Source organism: Eleutherodactylus coqui, chromosome 5, assembly GCF_035609145.1.
Source record: "Eleutherodactylus coqui strain aEleCoq1 chromosome 5, aEleCoq1.hap1, whole genome shotgun sequence".
Classification (NCBI taxonomy): domain Eukaryota; kingdom Metazoa; phylum Chordata; class Amphibia; order Anura; family Eleutherodactylidae; genus Eleutherodactylus; species Eleutherodactylus coqui.
In genome coordinates this window covers 18902856-18925365 of record NC_089841.1, presented here as the reverse complement: position 1 = coordinate 18925365, position 22510 = coordinate 18902856, and the positions used below count along the sequence as shown (strand labels likewise).

At 46.2% G+C, this 22510-nt stretch overlaps 3 protein-coding genes across 3 annotated transcripts in view; 2 read left to right on the top strand and 1 right to left on the bottom strand.

Annotated features, from left to right (window-relative positions):
* Positions 1-22510, top strand: part of LOC136629072 (zinc finger protein 585A-like) — a 331519-nt gene that overhangs the window by 82545 nt on the left and 226464 nt on the right. The gene's annotated exons all lie outside the window — the stretch shown is intronic.
* The window catches only part of LOC136628986 (zinc finger protein 420-like), a 457969-nt gene that overhangs the window by 348499 nt on the left and 86960 nt on the right, over positions 1-22510 (bottom strand). The gene's annotated exons all lie outside the window — the stretch shown is intronic.
* Positions 1-22510, top strand: part of LOC136627153 (zinc finger protein 585A-like) — a 58048-nt gene that overhangs the window by 10674 nt on the left and 24864 nt on the right. Inside the window, exons 6-9 of the mRNA XM_066602089.1 lie at positions 19503-19606; positions 20104-20283; positions 20366-20474; positions 20557-20621. Of these exons, the coding sequence (XP_066458186.1) occupies positions 19503-19606; positions 20104-20283; positions 20366-20474; positions 20557-20621 (458 nt within the window). The remainder of the gene's footprint in view (positions 1-19502; positions 19607-20103; positions 20284-20365; positions 20475-20556; positions 20622-22510) is intronic.

Here is a 22510-nt window from a genome sequence, read left to right as displayed (position 1 = left end):
CTGGGTAAAAAAAAACTTTAGCTATAGAATGGGTTGTTGAATTGTGGAGATGTGTAGAAGTACTGGCATCTGAGTCCCCTTTTATGCCCACGTTTGTGGCTCATGAAACTTTGTGACGGAGGTGGCATGGAACTGGAATTTTTGGAACCCAACAATCCTTTTTAGGACTACAACTCCACTTTTGTGCATCATCAGTTTGGCTGCCTGGGAGCAGTAGTGTGCACAAAGCATTCACAAGCATCCCGGCTGTATACTGCATACTGTTACCTGTGCTATAAAGTATAGTGCTACTGGTGTACACAGACTATATAGGAACTAACAAAACTCATTTTTTTTTTAAATTTGTTTTTGGCTGAAAGCATTTGCATAATAGGCCCAAGTGTGTGTTCTCTCGATCCGCTCTATATAACAAGACTGTACACATTTTAAACTGTCTATTTCTGGCTTAAAGTGTACGCCAAATACCCTTAGGGGTAAGAGTCGAGGACGTGGACATTGGCGTCCGAATGAGGGTGTGGGTAGAGGCCGAGGTCCTGGGTGGGGTGAAACTGTGCCTTGTTTGGCCACTCTAATTTCTTCATAGTACATGCTGTCTTTCCCTGGGGCACTGGTTAACACGCCCCTCGGGGACAGGCAGGGGCTGGGACAGGCGGTAGTTTGCCTGTCGGTGGACCGCCACCTGGATCCCATTAAGCTAGTACGAGCTGTCGCTAAAAAAAAACTTTCAGGTTTTTACCTGCACTCTTGGTAAACAAATCTTTCAAGGGTTCAACTATACTCTTGGTACACAAATCTTTCAGGGGTTCACCTGCACTCTGGGTAGAAAAAAACTTTTGTTTTAGAATGGGTTGTTGAATTGTGGAGATGTGTAGAAGTGCTGGCATCTGAATCCTCTTTATGCCCACGTTTGTGGTTCATGAAATTTTGTGACGGAGTTGGCATGGGATTGGAATTATGATCATACGTTAATTTATCAGCAATTCTCATCAGCGTTGTGTGTCTCTTGTTCCTCCTCATCCAATGCGTACTTATAAATAGACATGAGGGTGGTGTGGCTATCAAGCGAGCGTATGGCATGAGGACAGCTGAACGCTGCGCTGGGAAAAATTTCAGTGCGCTGTGGACTACTGAGAAGGGTAAGGGGTGTGCCTTACCCCGTCTGGGATGGGCCAGCTGGATGCTGCAGTGGGAAAAATTTTCAGTATGCTGTGGACGCAGGCTCGTGACTGCGTCCTGGGGGGATTGGACAGCAATGCCAGCATGTAACACAGAAGAGGCAGTGGTGTCACCCACAGGTGGTGATTGGTCTTCGTTGCACCTAGTGTGGTGCTTAGCTAAGATGTACCAGCACGTGTGCCTTGCTGATCATGGTCTGGCCCAAGTGAATTGTTAGGAGAGGGACCACCAGGCTCTTGCCCACAATTTGGCTTAAAAGTGCAACCTGGGAGCCTCAGATTTATCCATGCATGCTGCTCCTGCTGTTCCCTATCCATTTCTGTGGTCTTTTCATCACTTTCTGATGTTTTCAGGTGAATCACACACCCTCCCCTTTGCAGAGCATGGGTTACCTTGAAAAATGCTCGAGTCTCCCATTGACTTCAATGGGGTTCGTTACTCGAAACGAGCTCTCGAGCATTACGAAAAGCTCGACTCGAGTAACGAGCACCCGAGCATTTTGGTGCTCGCTCATCTTTAGCTGTAACCCTTTCACTGCTTTAGAGGTGACATGTGCTCCTCACACAGCCCGGAGAATAATTAGGAGTTTAAGGGTTTCTTTGGGTATTCAGTTTACTTTAGATCAGTGTATCTCAACTCCAGTCCTCAGCACCCCCAACAGGTCATGTTGTCAGGTTACGCTATAGTAAGAAAACCTGTCACTACTGTCACCACTATTTTATATCACCTGTCACTATTCTGTCACCACTATCTGATGTCACCGGTCACTATTCTGTCACTACTGTCACCACTATCTGATGTCACTGGTCACTATTCTGTCACCACTATCTGATGTCACCTGTCACTATTCTGTCACCACTATCTGATGTCACCTGTCACTATTCTGTCACTACCGTCACCACTATCTGATGTCACCAGTCACTATTCTGTCACTACCGTCACCACTATCTGATGTCACCAGTCACTATTCTGTCACTGTCACCACTATTTTATATCACCTGTCACTATTCTGTCACTGCCGTCACCAATATCTTATGTCACCGGTCACTATTATGTCACTACCGTCACCACTATCTGATGTCACCGGTCACTATTCTGTCACTACTGTCACCACTATCTGATGTCACCGGTCACTATTCTGTCACTACTGTCACCACTATCTGATGTCACCGGTCACTATTCTGTCACTACTGTCACCACTATCTGATGTCACCGGTCACTATTCTGTCACTACTGTCACCACTATCTGATGTCACCGGTCACTATTCTGTCACTACTGTCACCACTATCTGATGTCACCGGTCACTATTCTGTCACTACTGTCACCACTATCTGATGTCACCGGTCACTATTCTGTCACTACTGTCACCACTATCTGATGTCACCGGTCACTATTCTGTCACTACTGTCACCACTATCTGATGTCACCGGTCACTATTCTGTCACTACTGTCACCACTATCTGATGTCACCGGTCACTATTCTGTCACTATTCTGTCACCACTTTCTGATGTCACCGGTCACTATTATGTCACTACTGTCACCACTGTCTGATGTCACCGGTCACTATTCTGTCACTACTGTCACCACTATCTGATGTCACCTGTCACTATTTTGTCACTGCCGTCACCAATATCTGATGTCACCTGTCACTACTGTCACCACTATCTTATGTCACTTCTGTCACTATCGTCACCACTATCTTATGTAACCTGCTCTACTGTCATAGCTATGTATTGTTACCATGCGGCTGTTGCTGGTCCTCCCGGGGCGGTGGTGTGCTGGGTCCACCCAGACATGGGCCTACTCCTTACCCGAGAGTTTGGCTTGCCTGCAGTCAGTTGATTTGTTTTTTCGGCAACTTGGAGGTATCTCATCTCATGTCTTTACGTCACGGGCAGCAGTGGGTAGAGGACTATTGCTCTAAATTTAGTCTGTATGCAGGTGAAACCTCTTGGAACGATAGCACCCTTAAAGATGTGATTTTGTTGGGACTGTCCGACGCTGTCAAGGATCTACTCATTTCTCATCCCGCTCCCGTGACACTCAATGATGCGATGGAATTGCCGGTTAAAGCTGACAGGAGGCTGAGATCTAGAAAAGAGGAACGTCAGGCCTGTAAGGCTAGGGAATCCAGCAGACCCGCTCCCACTTCTGCAATGCCAACTTCTGGTGCCGAGCCTATGGAAGTGGACCAGCGAAGTCCCGAGGAATGGCGACGGTTCTAGATGATTCATCATCTCTGCCTCTATTGTGGGAAAGACGGACATCGTGTAGCGACCTGTCCTCAAAGTATCTACAACATCACTCCAAACCAGCGGAAAAACTTCAGATCCTAGGCGGTCTTTGGGAGGATCGCCTAGCATCACACGTACCCCCTAAGTTGTTGGTGCCTTGTCAGATTGGTTTCCGGAATTTCACTCGGTCTGGTCAAGCTTTTATTGATTCGGGTGCTGCCACCAATTTGATTAGTTTAAGATTTGTCAGACCTCTGATGACTGAATTCTCGGTATTAAAGGTTCCCATACGCTTCACTAGTATTGATTCTACCCCTCTGTCTGTAGGGGTGGTACAATGGAGGACTCCCATTTTACAGGTCACTGTGGGTGTTCTCCATTCTGAGAATCTGTCGTTCTTGGTAATGGAAAGGATGTCCGTTGATGTAGTGCTTGGTATGCCCTAGTTGGCACTGCACAATCCCTGAATTGGTTGGTCTACTCGGGAATTGACACATTGAGGGTTGTCCTGTCATAGTCACTTAGCTACTATATCCATGTGTTCAGCGGATACCATACTTATTCCTGAGTATTTGTCTGATTTTCATGACGTATTTTCCAAGAAACTGTCTGAGACTTTGCCTCCCCATAGGGAGTGGGACTGTGCTATTGATCTGATCCCCAACAGTCCCATCCCTAAGGGAGCCATTTTCAATTTGTCTGGGTGAGAGCAAGAAGCCCTTAAGCCCTATATCTCAGAGTCTCTGACCAAACACCATATCCGGCTGTCCAGTTCCCCTGCCGGGACAGGTCTCTTCTTTGTAGAGAAGAAGGATGGGACATTGAGGCCTTGTGTGGATTATCAGGCTTTGAATAAAATTACAGTGAAGAACCAGTGTTCCTTGCCCCTGATTCCTGATTTATTCAATCAGTTGGTAGGGGCCCACTGGTTTTCCAAATTGGACTTAAGGGGGGCTTACAATTTAATTTGGATCCGTAAGGAACATGAGTGGAAGACTGCGTTCAACACCTCGTTCGGACATTTTGAATGTCTAGTCATGCCCTTCAGACTTTGTAATGCCCCCGCGGTGTTCCAGGATTTTATGAACGCGGTCTTCCACGACTTTCTGGGGGTATTTTGGGTCATATATACATTCTGGTGTACTCCCCAGACTGGGATTCACGTGTGCGGCACCTGAGGCTGGTTCTGACCCGTTTGCGTGAGTACCAACTTTTTGTCAAGTTGGAGAAGTGCATTTTTGGTACTAAACAAGTGTCTTTCCTTGGTTATGTGATTTCACCCACGGAGATTCAGATGGAGTCTGAGAAGGTGGCAGCAATCTCCCAATGGGTCAGACCAGACAACCTCAAGGCTCTCCAGCGGTTTTTAGGTTTGGCAAATTTTTACCATAAATTAAGAATTATTCTGTTGTTACTCAACCCCTGACCGATCTTACCAAGAAGGGTGCCGACTTGGTAAGATGGTCGCCAGAGGCCCTAGAGGCTTTTAGTTGTCTCAAAAGGGCGTTTACTGCTGCCTCGGTGCTAGTATAGCCGGACGCGAGGCGACCGTTCTTCATTGAGGTCGGTGCAACTGAGGTGGGGGCTGTATTGTCTCAGGAAGACATCGGAAGATCTGGGTATAGTCCATGTGCGTTCTTCTCACGGAAGTTCAGTTTGGCGGAACGTAACTACAACATAGGTAATCGTGGGTTATTGGTGATTAAGTGGTCTCTAGAATAGTGGCGTCACCATCTTGAGGGGGCAAGGCATCCCATTACCGTGTATACTGATCATAAAAACTTGGTATATCTCGCCAATGCTAAGAGACTCACAGCTCGTCAAGCCAGGTGGGCGTTGTTTTTGCCAGGTTTAACCTCGTCGTTACATATATTCCAGGGGAGGAGAACGTAAAGGCAGACGCCCCCTCTCACGGAGTTTTGGTTCGCTGGAAAGTGAGACAGTGGCTCCCGAGAATATCTTGGCACCTGGGATGGTGGTGGGGGCAGCTGTACAATCTGATCTCGTTCCTCATCTACAAAATTGTCAGCAGGACACTCCCTGGGGGGTGCCGGAGGGCAGATGGTTTGTACCAGAGACCTTGTGTCTCAGAGTCATTGAAGAGTCTCATTCATCTGTTCTCGCAGGCCATCCAGGGGTTCAAGGGACTCTGGATCTTTGTATTAGACATTACTGGTGGCCAGGCATGTCTTAGGAGATCCACAACTTTGTTAAGAGAAACTCTGTCTGTGCATGCAGTAAAAGTCGTCGTCCGGAGGGGCCTCTGAGACGTTACAGGTGCCTGCAGCTGATGTTGCCACAGATGCGCTGCAGGGGGTATGGGAAGAAGTGCAGAAGAACCTGGAAGCAACGGGGGGGGGGGGGGGGGGGGGGGGCTCGTCTGCAGTTGCGTAGTGGGAGGAGACTGTCAGTATCTGAACCTTACAGGATGGGACAGAAGGTATATTTGTCTTCTAGAAACCTCACATTGAAGGTTCTGTCTTTGATATTGGTTCCGCGTTACGTGGGTCCCTTTGTCATCACGCGTGTAGTAAACCCGCTTGCTTATGAACTTGATTCGCCAGCTACATGGAGGGTTCATAGGTTTTTTCATAAGTCATGGTTGAAACCTTTCGTCCCTTCAGTAAGTACACATACAGCTCTGCTACATCCACAATACACATACAGTACAGGGGCGTGTACATTACACACATACAGCTCTGCTACATCCACAATACACATACAGTACAGGAGCGTGTACATTACACACATACAGCTCTGCTACATCCACAATACACATACAGTACAGGAGCGTGTACATTACACACATACAGCTCTGCTACATCCACAATACACATACAGTACAGGAGCGTGTACATTACACACATACAGCTCTGCTACATCCACAATACACACACAGTACAGGAGCGTGTACATTACGCACATACAGCTCTGCTACATCCACAATACACACACAGTACAGGAGCGTGTACATTACACACATACAGCTCTGCTACACCTACAATATACATACAGTACAGGAGCGTGTACATTACACACATACCGCTCTGCTACATCCACAATACACATACAGTACAGGAGCGTGTAGATTACACATACAGCTCTGCTACATCCACAATACACATGCAGTACAGGAGCGTGTACATTACACATACAGCTCTGCTACATCCACAATACACATACAGTACAGGAGCGTGTACATTACACACATACAGCTCTGCTACATCCACAATACACATACAGTACAGGAGCGTGTAGATTACACATACAGCTCTGCTACATCCACAATACACATGCAGTACAGGAGCGTGTACATTACACATACAGCTCTGCTACATCCACAATACACATACAGTACAGGAGCGTGTACATTACACACATACAGCTCTGCTACATCCACAATACATACAGTACAGGAGCGTGTACATTACATACATACAGCTCTGCTACATCCACAATACACATACAGTACAGGAGCGCGTACATTACACACATACAGCTCTGCTACATTCACAATACACATACAGTACAGGAGCGCGTACATTACACACATACAGCTCTGCTACATCCACAATACACATACAGTACAGGAGCGTGTACATTACACACATACAGCTCTGCTACATCCACAATACACATACAGTACAGGAGCGTGTACATTACGCACATACAGCTCTGCTACATCCACAATACACACACAGTACAGGAGCGTGTACATTACGCACATACAGCTCTGCTACATCCACAATACACACACAGTACAGGAGCGTGTACATTACACACATACCGCTCTGCTACATCCACAATACACATACAGTACAGGAGCGTGTACATTACACATACAGCTCTGCTACATCCACAATACACATGCAGTACAGGAGCGTGTACATTACACATACAGCTCTGCTACATCCACAATACACATACAGTACAGGAGCGTGTACATTACACACATACAGCTCTGCTACATCCACAATACACATACAGTACAGGAGCCTGTACATTACACACATACAGCTCTGCTACATCCACAATACACATACAGTACAGGAGCGTGTACATTACACACATACAGCTCTGCTACATCCACAATACACATACAGTACAGGAGCGTGTACATTACACACATACAGCTCTGCTACATCCACAATACACATACAGTACAGGAGCGTGTACATTACACACATACAGCTCTGCTACATCCACAATACACATACAGTACAGGAGCGCGTACATTACACACATACAGCTCTGCTACATCCACAATACACATACAGTACAGGAGCGCGTACATTACACACATACAGCTCTGCTACATCCACAATACACATACAGTACAGGAGCGTGTACATTACACACATACAGCTCTGCTACATCCACAATACACATACAGTACAGGAGCGTGTACATTACACACATACAGCTCTGCTACATCCACAATACACATACAGTACAGGAGCGTGTACATTACACACATACAGCTCTGCTACATCCACAATACACATACAGTACAGGAGCGTGTACATTACACACATACAGCTCTGCTACATCCACAATACACATACAGTACAGGAGCGTGTACATTACACACATACAGCTCTGCTACATCCACAATACACATACAGTACAGGAGCGTGTACATTACACACATACAGCTCTGCTACATCCACAATACACATACAGTACAGGAGCGTGTACATTACACACATACAGCTCTGCTACATCCACAATACACATACAGTACAGGAGCGTGTACATTACACACATACAGCTCTGCTACATCCACAATACACATACAGTACAGGAGCGTGCACATTACACACATACAGCTCTGCTACATCCACAGTACACATACAGTACAGGAGCGTGCACATTACACACATACAGCTCTGCTACATCCACAGTACACATACAGTACAGGAGCGTGCACATTACACACATACAGCTCTGCTACATCCACAATACACATACAGTACAGGAGCGTGCACATTACACACATACAGCTCTGCTACATCCACAATACACATACAGTACAGGAGCGTGTACATTACACACATACAGCTCTGCTACATCCACAGTACACATACAGTACAGGAGCGTGTACATTACACACATACAGCTCTGCTACATCCACAGTACACATACAGTACAGGAGCGTGTACATTGCACACATACAGCTCTGCTACATCCACAGTACACATACAGTACAGGAGCGTGTACATTACACACATACAGCTCTGCTACATCCACATTACACATACAGTACAGGAGCGTGTACATTGCACACATACAGCTCTGCTACATCCACAATACACATCCAGTACAGGAGCGTGTACATTACACACATATAGCTCTGCTACATCCACAATACACATACAGTACAGGAGCGTGCACATTACACACATACAGCTCTGCTACATCCACAGTACACATACAGTACAGGAGCGTGCACATTACACACATACAGCTCTGCTACATCCACATTACACATACAGTACAGGAGCGTGTACATTACACACATACAGCTCTGCTACATCCACAATACACATACAGTACAGGAGCGTGTACATTACACACATACAGCTCTGCTACATCCACAATACACATACAGTACAGGAGCGTGTACATTACACACATACAGCTCTGCTACATCCACAATACACATACAGTACAGGAGCGTGTACATTACACACATACAGCTCTGCTACATCCACAATACACATACAGTACAGGAGCGTGTACATTACACACATACAGCTCTGCTACATCCACAATACACATACAGTACAGGAGCGTGTACATTACACACATACAGCTCTGCTACATCCACAATACACATACAGTACAGGAGCGTGTACATTACACACATACAGCTCTGCTACATCCACAATACACATACAGTACAGGAGCGTGTACATTACACACATACAGCTCTGCTACATCCACAATACACATACAGTACAGGAGCGTGTACATTACACACATACAGCTCTGCTACATCCACCATACACCCCCTATCCAGCAGCAGACTCCTGTAGAGACTGATTACTCCCTGGTCATGTGTTCCTTGGCTCCTCCCACACCGCTGATCACATGACTGTGACATCATCAGAGGTCCTGGAAGCTCAGGGTTAGCTGGCTCTGTGGATGGAGGTTTAGCGGAGGCTGTTGGTTCCCCTGCACCCCCCTGCCGTCTACAAGAGGCCTCTGGCAGCTCTAGAACATTCCGCTGTTGTGGCTGATGGTTCCGTCTGGTGGTCTCTGGAGTTTATAGCCCCCCGGAGCAGTGAGGTGAGATCAGTGGGAGGTACAGGGGAATTCCGCTTGTGAGGAGAGTTCCAGATGTTGTGAAGGATCCCTGGGGTGTAACTAAAGTCTGACGGGCGGCTGCAGTACTTCAGCACGCTCCGCTTTAGTGCGCCTTCCATGCGGGTGGTTTCTATTGAAGTCAATAGCAGCCATCCAATCCTCACTTAAATTGCGGATGAGTTGCAGAATTCTCGGCAAAGCAGTGGTTCAAAAAGCAAAACCGCACTGCGCCGGCCAGCGCTTCGGTGCACAACCTCATTCAGGTCGGAATCCAACCCGTCCATGGACATGAGGCCCGTATTATTGTATCTTGTCACCACCAGAAGTGTGGGCGGTGACAAGATACAGGCTGCTTGACAGCCTGGCCACACCCACAGCTTTTAATTGGCTGCAGCGATGCCTCCCCCTGCTCAGGCTTTCAGGTCCTGGCAGTGACTAACAGCAGCTTCCACGATGGCACAGCGGCTACTTTTTATCCCGCGGCCTCCCTGCCTGCCTCCCTGCACTGGCAGCACATGTGGCACCACAGAGCGGCGGCGGACAATGAGGGAGTGACATCGGGCAGGCTTACTGCAGTGTCCCTGCTCCCCTCCAGCCTTGCCCACTCTCACCCAGCGCTGTAGTGTACAGTGCCTGATGCCGCACCTGGCGGTCTTCCTGCACTGGGAGCGCACGTGGGAGCAGAGAGCAGCGGCGGGCAGTCGTACTGCAGTGTCCCCACTCCCCTCCAGCCCCCCTTCATCACTGTCACCCACAGCTTTCCCCCAGGGAAGCCGTTCTTAGTAAGTGCCAGGACCTGAGAGCCCGAACAGTGGGAGGCAGCCCTGCAGCCAATGACAAACTGAGGGCGTGCCCAGGCTGGGAAGTAGCTTGGATCTGGTCACCACCCACACTTCCGGTGGTGACAAGATACAATAATACCCATGAGGCCTAAACTGCGCTGCATACAGCTGTAAAACGAATTTCCATACATAATCTGCCGCTTGGCGAAATCTTTCCAAATGTGATTCATTACACACACCTTTTTACCATTATATGTGCGGCGTCCCAAATTCCCATATTTCGAGATGCATTTTCTGAACGCATGTGTGAGCGAGGCGTTATGGTGTGTTCATGTTTTTTATTGTACTTTTGTACCACAATTAAGAAAAACACATAAATAAAACTACATATGGCATTCAAAGACCACAAACGTTTTTAAGAAACTGCAGACACTATTAACAACCGCCGGTGTCCTTAATGTGTTTTTTAATTGTGTGCAATTAAATACAGTAATACAGGGAGATGTATGACTTATACCAGAGATAGATGGACAGCTAGATATGACAGAGGGTCAGAGAGTGAGAGATAGGCAGATAGATAGGAGAGATCTCTGTACTGTCCCCTGATATATCTATACATAGTTATTAGAGCGCCCCTTAGTTACAGTCCTGGGTATAACTAGGAGATCTCTGTACTGTCCCCTGATATATCTATACATAGTTATTAGAGCTCCCCCTAGTTACGGTCCTGGGTATAACTAGATGATGGGAGATCTCTGTACTGTCCCCTGATCTATGTATACATAGTTGTTAGATCGCCCCCTAATTACAGTCCTGGGTATAACTAGGAGATCTCTGTACTGCCCCCTGATATATCTATACATAGTTATTAGAGCACCCCCTTGTTACAGTCCTGGGTATAATAGATGATGGGAGATCTCTGTACTGTCCCCTGATATATCTATACATAGTTATTAGAGCGCCCCCGTGTTACAGTCCTGGGTATAACTAGATGATGGGAGATCTCTGTACTGCCCCCTGATATATCTATACATAGTTATTAGAGCTCCCCCTAGTTACAGTCCTGGGTATAGCTAGATGATGGGAGATCTCTGTATTGTCCATTGATATATATATATATATATGTGTGTGTGTTATTAGAGCACCCCTCGGCTTTCTAAACTAAGTTATCCCCGTTTTGATAGCCTCTCTGGGTATTGTAGTCCACCCCTTCCGTTTATTACTTTAGTTGTCCGCCCTTGTACCGCTCAAGCTCTGATATGTCCTTGAGTACCGGTGCCCAAAACTGTCCACAATATCCCATGTGTGGTCTGACCAGTGCCTTGTAAAGAGGAACAACAATGTTCTTGTCATGCGCCCCTAGACCTCTTTTGATGTCCCCCTTTATCTTATTTGCCTTGGCAGCAGCTGCCTGACACTGGTTGCTCCAGTTTACAGTCTACGACAATCCACAAGTCCTTCTTCAGGCCAGAAACTTCATATGTTTTTTTTTACAAGTTCTTTTGGTGGCTTTTTTATAGACCTTTTTTTCCAGACTTTATTTTTTCAAATGCTGAAATCTCTGGGACAGACCTTTCCGATGTCTCCGGCGTGCTGCGCAGAAACATTCCGTCCAGACCCCATTATTGTCATTGGGGTCTGTCCCGCGCCATTTTAGTTTAGCGGGCTCTGAATCTGATGGTTGCAGTTTTTTAGTTATCTAACTCTCAGTTCAGAGGCGAAAGCAGAAAAAGATGGGAGGCGCGGGTCATTTCGAGGACGTTTCTGCTTTGGTGACTCCACCGGCCACATATGAGCATTTCTGTTTATCCAGCGCCATATGTATATTAGCTTTGCAGCGCCTGATGGGCCGCCCACCGCTTCCTTCCATCCCGCCTCTCTCTCGCTCTTCAGTGTTTGGACAACTGCCCCTTTCTGACCGTACTGAGGTCTCCAGCTCCGCCCACTGAACTGATGTCATGTGCCATCATTGGTGTGGCACAAGCATGGTGGTAATGGGATGTGTGATGTCTCCAGCAGGTGGAGCTGGAGACTAAAATAAGGATGGAAAGGTTTTTCATTTTCTGGGGAGGGAGAGAGCCGGGACTGAAAGCAGCCGTAGACCGCCCATCAGATGCTACAAAGCTAATTTAGCGCTGGATAACCCTAATATCTGGACGGTGGAGTCACCAGGAACAGAAATTGTTATTTTAGGACTTCACTTAACATCCCCCATTGTACAGGATATTCGGTTTTTAGCACAAAATATAGATGACCGACTGCCTGTAGTTTTTGGAAGGATGCAATTAAAGAAACAAGAATAAAACCAGATCCCTCTGACCACCAGGATGTAGACTCCTCTGTATAAGAATAGTCAGTGCTAGCAGCTGAAGGACCAGATCCCTCTGACCACCAGGATGTAGACTCCTCTGTATAAGAATAGTCAGTGCTAGCAGCTGAAGGACCAGATCCCTCTGACCACCAGGATGTAGACTCCTCTATATAAGAATAGTAAGTCCTAGTGGCTGAAGGACCAGATCCCTCTGACCACCAGGATGTAGACTCCTCTATATAAGAATAGTAAGTCCTAGTGGCTGAAGGACCAGATCCCTCTGACCACCATAATGTAGACTCCTCTGTCTAAGAATAGTAAGTCCTAGTAGCTGAAGGACCAGATCCCTCTGACCACCAGGATGTAGACTCCTCTACATAAGAATAGTACGTCCTAGCGGCTGAAGAACCAGATCCCTCTGACCACCGTGATGTAGACTCCTCTACATAAGAATAGTAAGTCCTAGCGGCTGAAGGACTAGATCCCTCTGACCACCAGGATGTAGACTCCTCTACATAAGAATAGTAAGTCCTAGCGGCTGAAGGACCAGATCCCTCTGACCACCAGGATGTAGACTCCTCTGTATAAGAATAGTAAGTCCTAGCGGCTGAAGGACCAGATCCCTCTGACCACCAGGATGTAGACTCCTCTGTATAAGAATAGTAAGTCCTAGTGGCTGAAGCACCAGATCCCTCTGACCACCAGGATGTAGACTCCTCTGTATAAGAATAGTAAGTCCTAGCGGCTGAAGGACCAGATCCCTCTGACCACCAGGATGTAGACTCCTCTGTATTAGAATAGTAAGTCCTAGTGGCTGAAGCACCAGATCCCTCTGACCACCAGGATGTAGACTCCTCTGTATAAGAATAGTAAGTCCTAGCGGCTGAAGGACCAGATCCCTCTGACCACCAGGATGTAGACTCCTCTGTATAAGAATAGTAAGTCCTAGCAGCTGAAGGACCAGATCCCTCTGACCACCAGGATGTAGACTCCTCTGTATTAGTGTATATATATTCCTAAGGGTGAAAGCACTAGTTCCCTCTCGCCAGTAGGATTTCCTTTTGTTTTATGCAAGAAGGTGCAATGTTTTTAGGGCCGGCGCGAGGTTAGAGGGCGTCTCCTGTAGGCTTATTTTGGCGGCTAATTTCTTGTCCTGAGACAACCGACTCTCTGGCTCATTCACGCGGGTGTTTTTGCGCAGCGCATTCTGGAGGCAAAATGTGTACATGTAGTATGCTGTAAATAGAATCCATTGATTTCAGTTGGATTATGCACATTTTGGTCATGTAAAAAAAGGCATGTTGTATTTTGTGTGCATTTGCACTGCTCAAGAGCCAATTGAAATAAACGGACTAGTGTATATATATGCGTGCGACATATGCAGAAAGCCTGCGTATTCATGGCGCCTGTGTGCACAACATCGATGTGATCTTGTATGTATATATTTGTGCACAAACAGGATGTGCGTTTGCGTATGCGAATACACGGTGGAGTGGACAACGTTTGCAGCATATTTGCGCATCAGAAATGCTCTTCCACCCGTGTGAATGGCCATGGTCACACAGGTGTGATGTCATCAGGTCACACAGGTGTGATGTCATCAGATGTCACTTAGCCCACTGGGATTTATCATCTACCATCCTCTCATGTCACCACCAACTGGGGGAGGGGATTATTAACCTTTTTGCTGACAGGGACTTTGCACTTTTTTCACCTTTGGTAACTAGGACAATTTTTCCATTTTTGACATGTACAAGTAATACCTGTCACTGCTGCTAAAGAAACTGACTCCTGACTCGATCGATGCTGCCAACTGCCGACCCATCTCAAACCTGCCCTGCATCTCCAAACTACTGGAACTCCTGGTTTACTCCCGCCTTTATAAGCTATCTCTCAGATAACTCTCTTCTTGACCCTCTACAGTCCGGCTTCCGTTGCCAACACTCGACAGAAACCGCCCTGACTTAATTGTCAAACGACCTCCTGACAGCCAAATCGAGGGGTGACTACTCCCTACTGATCCGCCTTGACCTCTCTGCAGTATTCGACACTGTCGACCACAAACTCCTCCTTAGTATGCTTCGCTCTATTGGACTAAAGGACACTGCTCTCTCCTGGTTCTCCTCCTACCTATCTGACCGCTCTTTCAGCGTCTCCTTTGCTGGCTCTACCTCCCCTCCTCTTCCCCTTGCTGTTGGGGTCCCCCAGGGCTCGGTCCTTGGCCCCCTCCTCTTCTCCATCTACACAGCCGCTATTGGACAAACCATCAGGAGATTTGGTTTCCAGTACCATCTCTATGCTGGTGATGCCCAGCTATACACCTCCTCCCAGGACATCACAGCAGCATTCCTCCAGAACCGACTGTCTGTCTGCTGTCTCTAACACTCTGACATCCCCTGTTTCTGCCCTCTACTTACCGATTTCATCCTGACATCTCCATCTCAGTGTGCGGCACCGCCATAACTCCCAGACAGCACACCCGCTGCCTTGGGGTCTTATTTGACTTCGATCTCTCCTTCACCCCCTTCATCCAATCTCTCGCCTGAACATGTCAGCTGCACCTTAAGAACATCGCTAGAATACATCCTTTTCTCACCGTGGACTTACTGTTGCCCTCATCCACTCTCGGCTCGATTATTGCAACTCGCTGCTGATCGGCCTCCCCTGCACCAGACTCTACCCCCTCCAATCCATCCTGAATGCGGCAGCCAGGCTCATCTTCCTGTCCAGCCGCTACTCGGACGCCTCTGCCCTGTGCCAGTCACTGCACTGGCTGCCCGTTAAATACAGAATACAATTTAAACTCGCTACCTTCATCCACAAAGCCCTCCACAGCACCACCCCAGCCTACATTGCTTCCCTCATCTCAATTCACCACCCAGCCCGGGCTCTCCGCTCTGCTAATGAAATCAGACTGAGCGTCCCTTTAATTCAAACTGCTCATTTCCGCCTCCAAGACTTCTCAAGAGCATCACCTGTCCTCTGGAACGCGCTACCAAAAAATATCTGGGCAATCACTGACACGCTAAAGTTCAGGCGTGCTCTAAAAGCGCAGCTCTTCAGGGAGGCATACCACATACCCTAAACCAAACCCCTCAGTACTCCACCTGATAACATGCTCCCTGACCTACTGACTGCAATCCCTGCTGGCTATAATCAACCGGCACCTGCAGACATCCCGATTCCGCCACTATATGGCCTGACCATTGTCTGTGTGTATAGCATCCCTCACTCTCCACCCCGCCATACTGGGCACATCTCCAGCCCCTTTACTTTTTCTATCACACCACTATCTGTAGTATGTAAGCTCGTTGGAGAAGGACCCGCAACCCCTATTGTTTCCATCAATTGATTACTTCATTTACCTGCTGTTTTATTTCCCCTGTATTGTAAGCGCTGCGTTATATAAATAAAGATTATTATTAATACCTAAATTACAAAGTGGAATCCTTCATCACCCCCCCCCCCCCCCCAATAGATTGTCCTAAGGTAGACACCTAGCATGTTGTCCAAATGCCAGTCAGCACTAAATATTCTCCTCTCTTCTCCGACCTCCTGGCATGATGGCGCCCAGGATGTTTTCCATCTGTCATCAGGAATGTATTAGCCGTTCCTCGCTAGTGATATTTGTTATCTCTGTGACGGCAGCGTGTAACGGGTTTCGCTATAGAAGCGGTCGGCCTACTTTCTGCTACAGATTGGGCCCAGACGGGATAGGGCGGTGTAAACTTTACTGAGTTTGTGCGGATTATTGGATGCCGCGATCCGGACGCTGGTAAACGTTTAGGTCGTGGAGTCAGTAAGTAATTAGTACAGAGAAGTAATTAGATGGGAATGGGCTCATCTTCTCACTCCTTTTCTGGAGGATGAAAGACCCCAAGGGTGACAGAAAGTATGTTGTGACTGATGAGGGGAAAGTCCAAGTTCCCCTCCTGTGGGGTGATGTACAGGCAGATCTGATCTGTCTCTGCTGCCTGCAGCCCTTCTCAGTACACTGAACTTATGTGTTGCTTAGATAAAAAGATGATCGTACAGAAAATCGTTCAAAGGAACAAAACTGAATGATCATTCAGTGCAAACATGAGCCAACAAGCAAGAATAATGAGGTTTTTGATTTAAAACAAGGCCATGATGAATGCTCTATGTGCAACATAGACTGAGATAAAGCCTATAGAAAACGGAGAATGACCAGACTGAGAGCTGCTGGTCTGTGCAGCTGTCACTTCATCCCCCCCCCCCCTTCACCCTCCTGTATCTCAGGCTGTATTGTGACCAGAACCAACATTCCACATTATTGGCTTTAAAATCAGCATAAATCGATCCTCCAGCCCCAATACAGCCTGAGATACAGCCATTAGTAGCAAGGATGTTCCACCTACGTTATTACCTACTGGAGTGCCTCCCTGAGAGATTCATGGTGAGAAAGAAAAGGGTTAAAGTAGGATGTTATTTATACCACACAGTGAATGTTATGTGAGAGAGACAATGTAATGCTAAAATGGCTGATCTGTAGGCGCCTAGTCTAACCAAAAATGGAATAAAAAATGATCTCCCCTAAAACAGCACTAATACAAACTCCAGTTCAGCCAGCAGTAATCTCACACAGATCCACCAAAGGGGAATGTAAATAGTTCTGGGGTTCAGAATTTGGTGACAGAAAGCAAATTTAAAGAAAAAAGGTCATTTTTTAGAGCAGTTAAAGATAGCAGCTATATGGACTTGACATTACCACATTCATACCGGCGCACTGAATAAGTACAATGTGTCAGCTTACTGCACAGTGATTTCATAAAAAGCAAACTCAAAAAAACTATGGCGGCATTATGCTTTTTTTTTAAAAATAACTTTATTTATTTTCCAAGGTCAAATAACGTACAACATTGTCAAATGCAACGATAATTTTAGGTGTACATGTTTTCAAAGGCTTGTTTCAAACAGCATTAGCAGCTATAGCCTAGAATGAGAGCATGTCGTTGTTGGAGGTAAGCTAGTTTGGGCCCTGCACACCAACAGCATCGTTGGGTTTGGGACTTCGTTTCTACTTGGACTTGGACTCAAAGCACAAAAAAAATCATGTCTAATAAAATCTCTATGTAAAGGAGAAAGCCCTCACTGACTGACTGACTCGCCTCGCCTCTAATTCTCTAACTTCCCGGTGTCGAACAAACTTGAAATTTGGCACGAGCATTCTTTGGATCCTAAATGGGAAAAGTAAAGGAGTCTCAACTTTATCAATGCTAAGTGCAAAAGTAAGTGACCCTCCCCCCCCACCTTCCCGTATGTAATGTACCAAATCTAATTCTCTAGTTTTTTGCGGGAAGAGTTGTATTTTCCAATGGTACCATATAATATACTGAAAAACTTCTTAAATTGTAGTGAAATGGAAAAAATGAAATCTTTGAGTGCATCTTGTTTCTACGGCGTACACACACGATGACCTGATTACTTTATTCCATGGGTCAGTACGATTGCTACCATACCATATTTATATAGTTTTTATCTTTGTACTACATTTTTTTTCTTTTTTGAAGATATTTAATTTTTTTAAAAATTTTCTGCCGCCATCTTTTAATAGCCATAACTTTTGTCCGTCCACATAGTTGTGTGAGGGCTCATTTTTTGCGGGACGTCTTGTAGTTTCTGAAGGTGCCCTTTTTGAATACATACAGCTTTTTGATCACCTTTTATTACCTGTGTTTCTTGGAGATGGGGTGATCAAAAAAGCACAATTCTGGCTTTCTTTCATTTTTTTTGTTTGTTTGTTTTTACTAACGATGCTCACCGTGCGGGATAAAGAATGCATTACTTTGATAGATCAGGCTTTTACGGAGGAGGCGATAACAAATATATGTATTTTTGTTTTATTATTTAAATTCTTTTATTCTAAATATGACAAACTTTTATTTCTTATTTTTTAATAATTAGTAAAAAAATTTCTAAGCTTATTTTTATTTTTTTTAGTCCCCAGAGGGAATAAGAACTTGCGATCGTTTACTTTGATCGCTCCTGCAGTATATTGCAATACATTATACTGTGTTCTGAAAGGCATTCTATCAAGCCACCCCCACACTCTACAAAGACAGTCCTGGGGCTTTTCAGAAGGCCCCTGGCTGCCATGACGCCTGCACCGCAACCTGCGATCTCATCGTGGGGGGGGCAGTGTGGGACCTCGAACATCAGTCAGGGCATTTAAATGCTGCTATCAGAATGGACAGTGGCATTTAAAAGGTTAAGAGCTACGATGAGCGGCGCAGCTTATCAGAAATGTAGCAGGCGTGTGTTGGCTGTAAGAAACAACCAGCACCTGCATTGTATGGAGGGAGATTACTCACGATCTCCCTTTATACATACCCTGAACGTGCAGGACGTAACCTTAATTCCTGTGTCCTTAAAGGTTTAAAGGGGTTTTCCCATGACTTGCTTCACAACCACTTTGTATTTCTTGGTTGCTTCTGACCAGGACATGTGACTGATGCAGCCAATCACTGGCCAATGAAGTGACCTTATATAACCAGTGATTGGCTGCAGCAGTCACAGGTTCTGGTCAGCAGTAGCCAGGAAGGACACAGGGGCTGTGAAGCACTTTAAACTAATGGTGGGAAAATACTTAAATGTTTCCTCGTATTATATCCAGTAAATGTATTGTTTTTTTGTGGTTTTTACATCGGTTCATATTGTTTCCATTCAGGTCCCTACAGGATTCATTCATCAAAGATGGAGAAGGACAGAAACACAATGGCAGAAAGTATAATAAATCTCACCCTAGAGATACTCATCCAGGTTACTGGGGAGGTGAGAGATTCTGATGATGTCACATTCCATCATTCTTATCTATGGTAATAACTGATGATGTCACTGGAGAGGGGAGAGATTCTGATGATGTCACATCACATCATTCTTATCTATGGTAATAACAGATGATGTCACTGTAGGGGATGAGAGATTCTGATGATGTCACATTCCATCATTCTTATCTATGGTAATAACTGATGATGTCACTGGAGAAGGGGAGAAATTCTGATGGTCACATTACATCATTCTTTGGTACTTGTGGATTATCTGTCATCACTTTTTTAAATATAGAATTTTTGACGCTATCTTGTGGGCTTTTGCCGTGTTTAAACCAACTGAATAACATATAAAGATTTATGTTTTGGAGAAATACAGAGTTTAAGAAATACAATTTTTTTTCCATATATGTATTGGTAAAACATCTGTGAAATAAATTTAAAAAGGGGTGACAGGTAACCCACAAGTACCTGGTATTTATTAATAACCCTCATATACAGGATTACACTGTAGTGAAGAAGACCTCCAGTGATGGCTGCCGGGACCCTGTTTCTGATCGATGGGGAAGACCCCTGAGCCCAATCACGGGGCCCCCACCTCACCCACTGATACATGAAGACATCAATGTACAGAAGATTCTAGAACTCGCCAACAAGTTGATTGAGCTGCTGACTGGAGAGGTGATGCTGCAGAGAATGCTGGGACATTATGCAGTAACAGCACTGAAGGCTTCTGGGTGATGACTGTATATTGTGTTGTCAGGTTCCTATAAGGTGTCAGGATGTCATGGAGGAGTGGGAGTATTTAGAAGGACACAAGGATCTGTACAAGGAGGCCATGATGGAGACCCGCCAGCCGCTCCCATCACCAGGTAATGGACAGGACTAAATCCACGGGGACTCTATTATCTGTATGTGAAGAATGACTTCAGTGTCTCTTTGTGTTTCCTGCAGTTCCATCCAGTAAGAGAAGCCCACCAGAGAGATGTCCCCGTCCTCTTCTTCCACAGGACCATCCGGTAAGTGGAGATGTCCCTCTGAGTGGTATCACCAATAAAAGGATACAACAGGACATTCAAGTCCATATGCATCACTAATATGAGTCAGAGCCTATGACTCACAGTAATTATCTCCAATATACATAACGTCCGTGACGGCATATAAGCTGCAAGTAAGATTCTCTTTATTCCTCCATATAAGCCACGTTTCGACCCTTTTATGGGTCTTTATCAAGCTTTACTAAAGCTTGATAACGACTAGAGATGAGCGAGCACGCTTGGTAAAGGCCGATACTCGAGCGAGCATTGCTCTTCTTCAGTAACTGCATACTTGTCCGAGCAAATGCGGGGGCGGCGTAGAGATCTCTCTCATTCCCCCCCTGCCGCCCCCTGCGCATTTGTTTGGACAAGCATGCAGTTACTTGAGAAGAGCGATGCTCGCTTGAGTATCTGCGTTTACCGAGCGTGCTCGCTTATCTCTAATAAAGACCCACAAGGGTCGAAACGTGGCTTATATGGAGGAATAAAGAGAGAATTTTATTTGCACCTTATATGCTGTCATGGACATTATATGTATTGGAGATGTCCCTCTGATCTGTAGAAGGCTGTGAAGCTCTTGTCTTCAGTCTTATTAGATGTCTTCTACTTGTGTGATGAGGAGATGGCAGGATTACTGCTGACCAGAGACATTACATCTTGTCTGGATCTTCTCCCAGTTTTCTGGCGGTGGAGACTGCTGGTGGGAATAAGGAGCCAACAGGTTGGATCTATATCTATCTGCTCCTTTATTTCCCTCGAGACAAGCAGCGGATGTGTCTGGTAGACGCTGATCTCCTTCACTGAGACAACGGGCAGCGTGTCTAGCCATGCCGAATATACATGTGTACTGGGGCAGACAAATTGCATTTGCACATGATCACAGAAGAATACCTTCAATCCTTATCCTGCTACCAACTCGCCAGGACACCCCTGACCGTCCAGCAGCAGTATATACAGTCCTATCTGACACCGGAGCCTTCTGTACCTCTCTATCTCCACCAGATACTATACTCGGAGAGAAGGGGAGCATTTGGGCTGTGCGCTATACAATGAGAGTCAGACCAGAAAAAAGATCTTATGCTGCTACTGATAGTTCAGCAGAAGGGACTGTAGACTTTTAGGGATACCATTCAAGTGCTTTTACATCAGGCAACAGATCGTCCGAGCGATAACACTGGGAACGTTTTTCATGGTGCCCGGAACTTTAGTGTGGACGATGGGATACGAATATGATGGCGGACTACTGTTAAAACACCCAGCATGAATGTACAGGAATATCTCCTCGCAGGAAATCCCAAAAATGCAGTTTCATCTACATTAGTGATGAGCGAACGTACTCGTCCGAGCTTGATGCTCGGGCGAATATTAGGGTGTTCGGGATGCTCGTTACTCTTAACGAGCACCACGCGGTGTTCGGGTTACTTTCACTTTCCTCTGTGAGACGTTAGCGCGCTTTTCTGGCCAATTGAAAGACAGGGAAGGCATTACAACTTCCCCCTGTGACGTTCAAGCCCTATACCACCCCCCTGCTGTGAGTGGCTGGCGAGATCAGATGTCACCCGAGTATAAAAGTCCGCCCCTCCCGCGGCTCGCCTCAGATGCCTTGTGAGTTAGCTGAGGGAAAGTGCTGCTGCTGGTGCTGCTGTAGGGAGAGTGTTAGGAGTGAGTGTAGGCTTCAAGAACCCCAACGGTCCTTCTCAGGGCCACATCTATCCGTGTGCAGTACTGTGGAGGGTGCTGTTAGCAGTGTTGCACAATTTTTTTTTTTCAAAATCGGCTGTCTGCAGAGCATTGCGCCCTGCAGTAATAGTCCAGGGACAGAAGTGGTGGTTAGGCAGGGAGAGTGTTAGGAGTGAGTGTAGGCTTCAAGA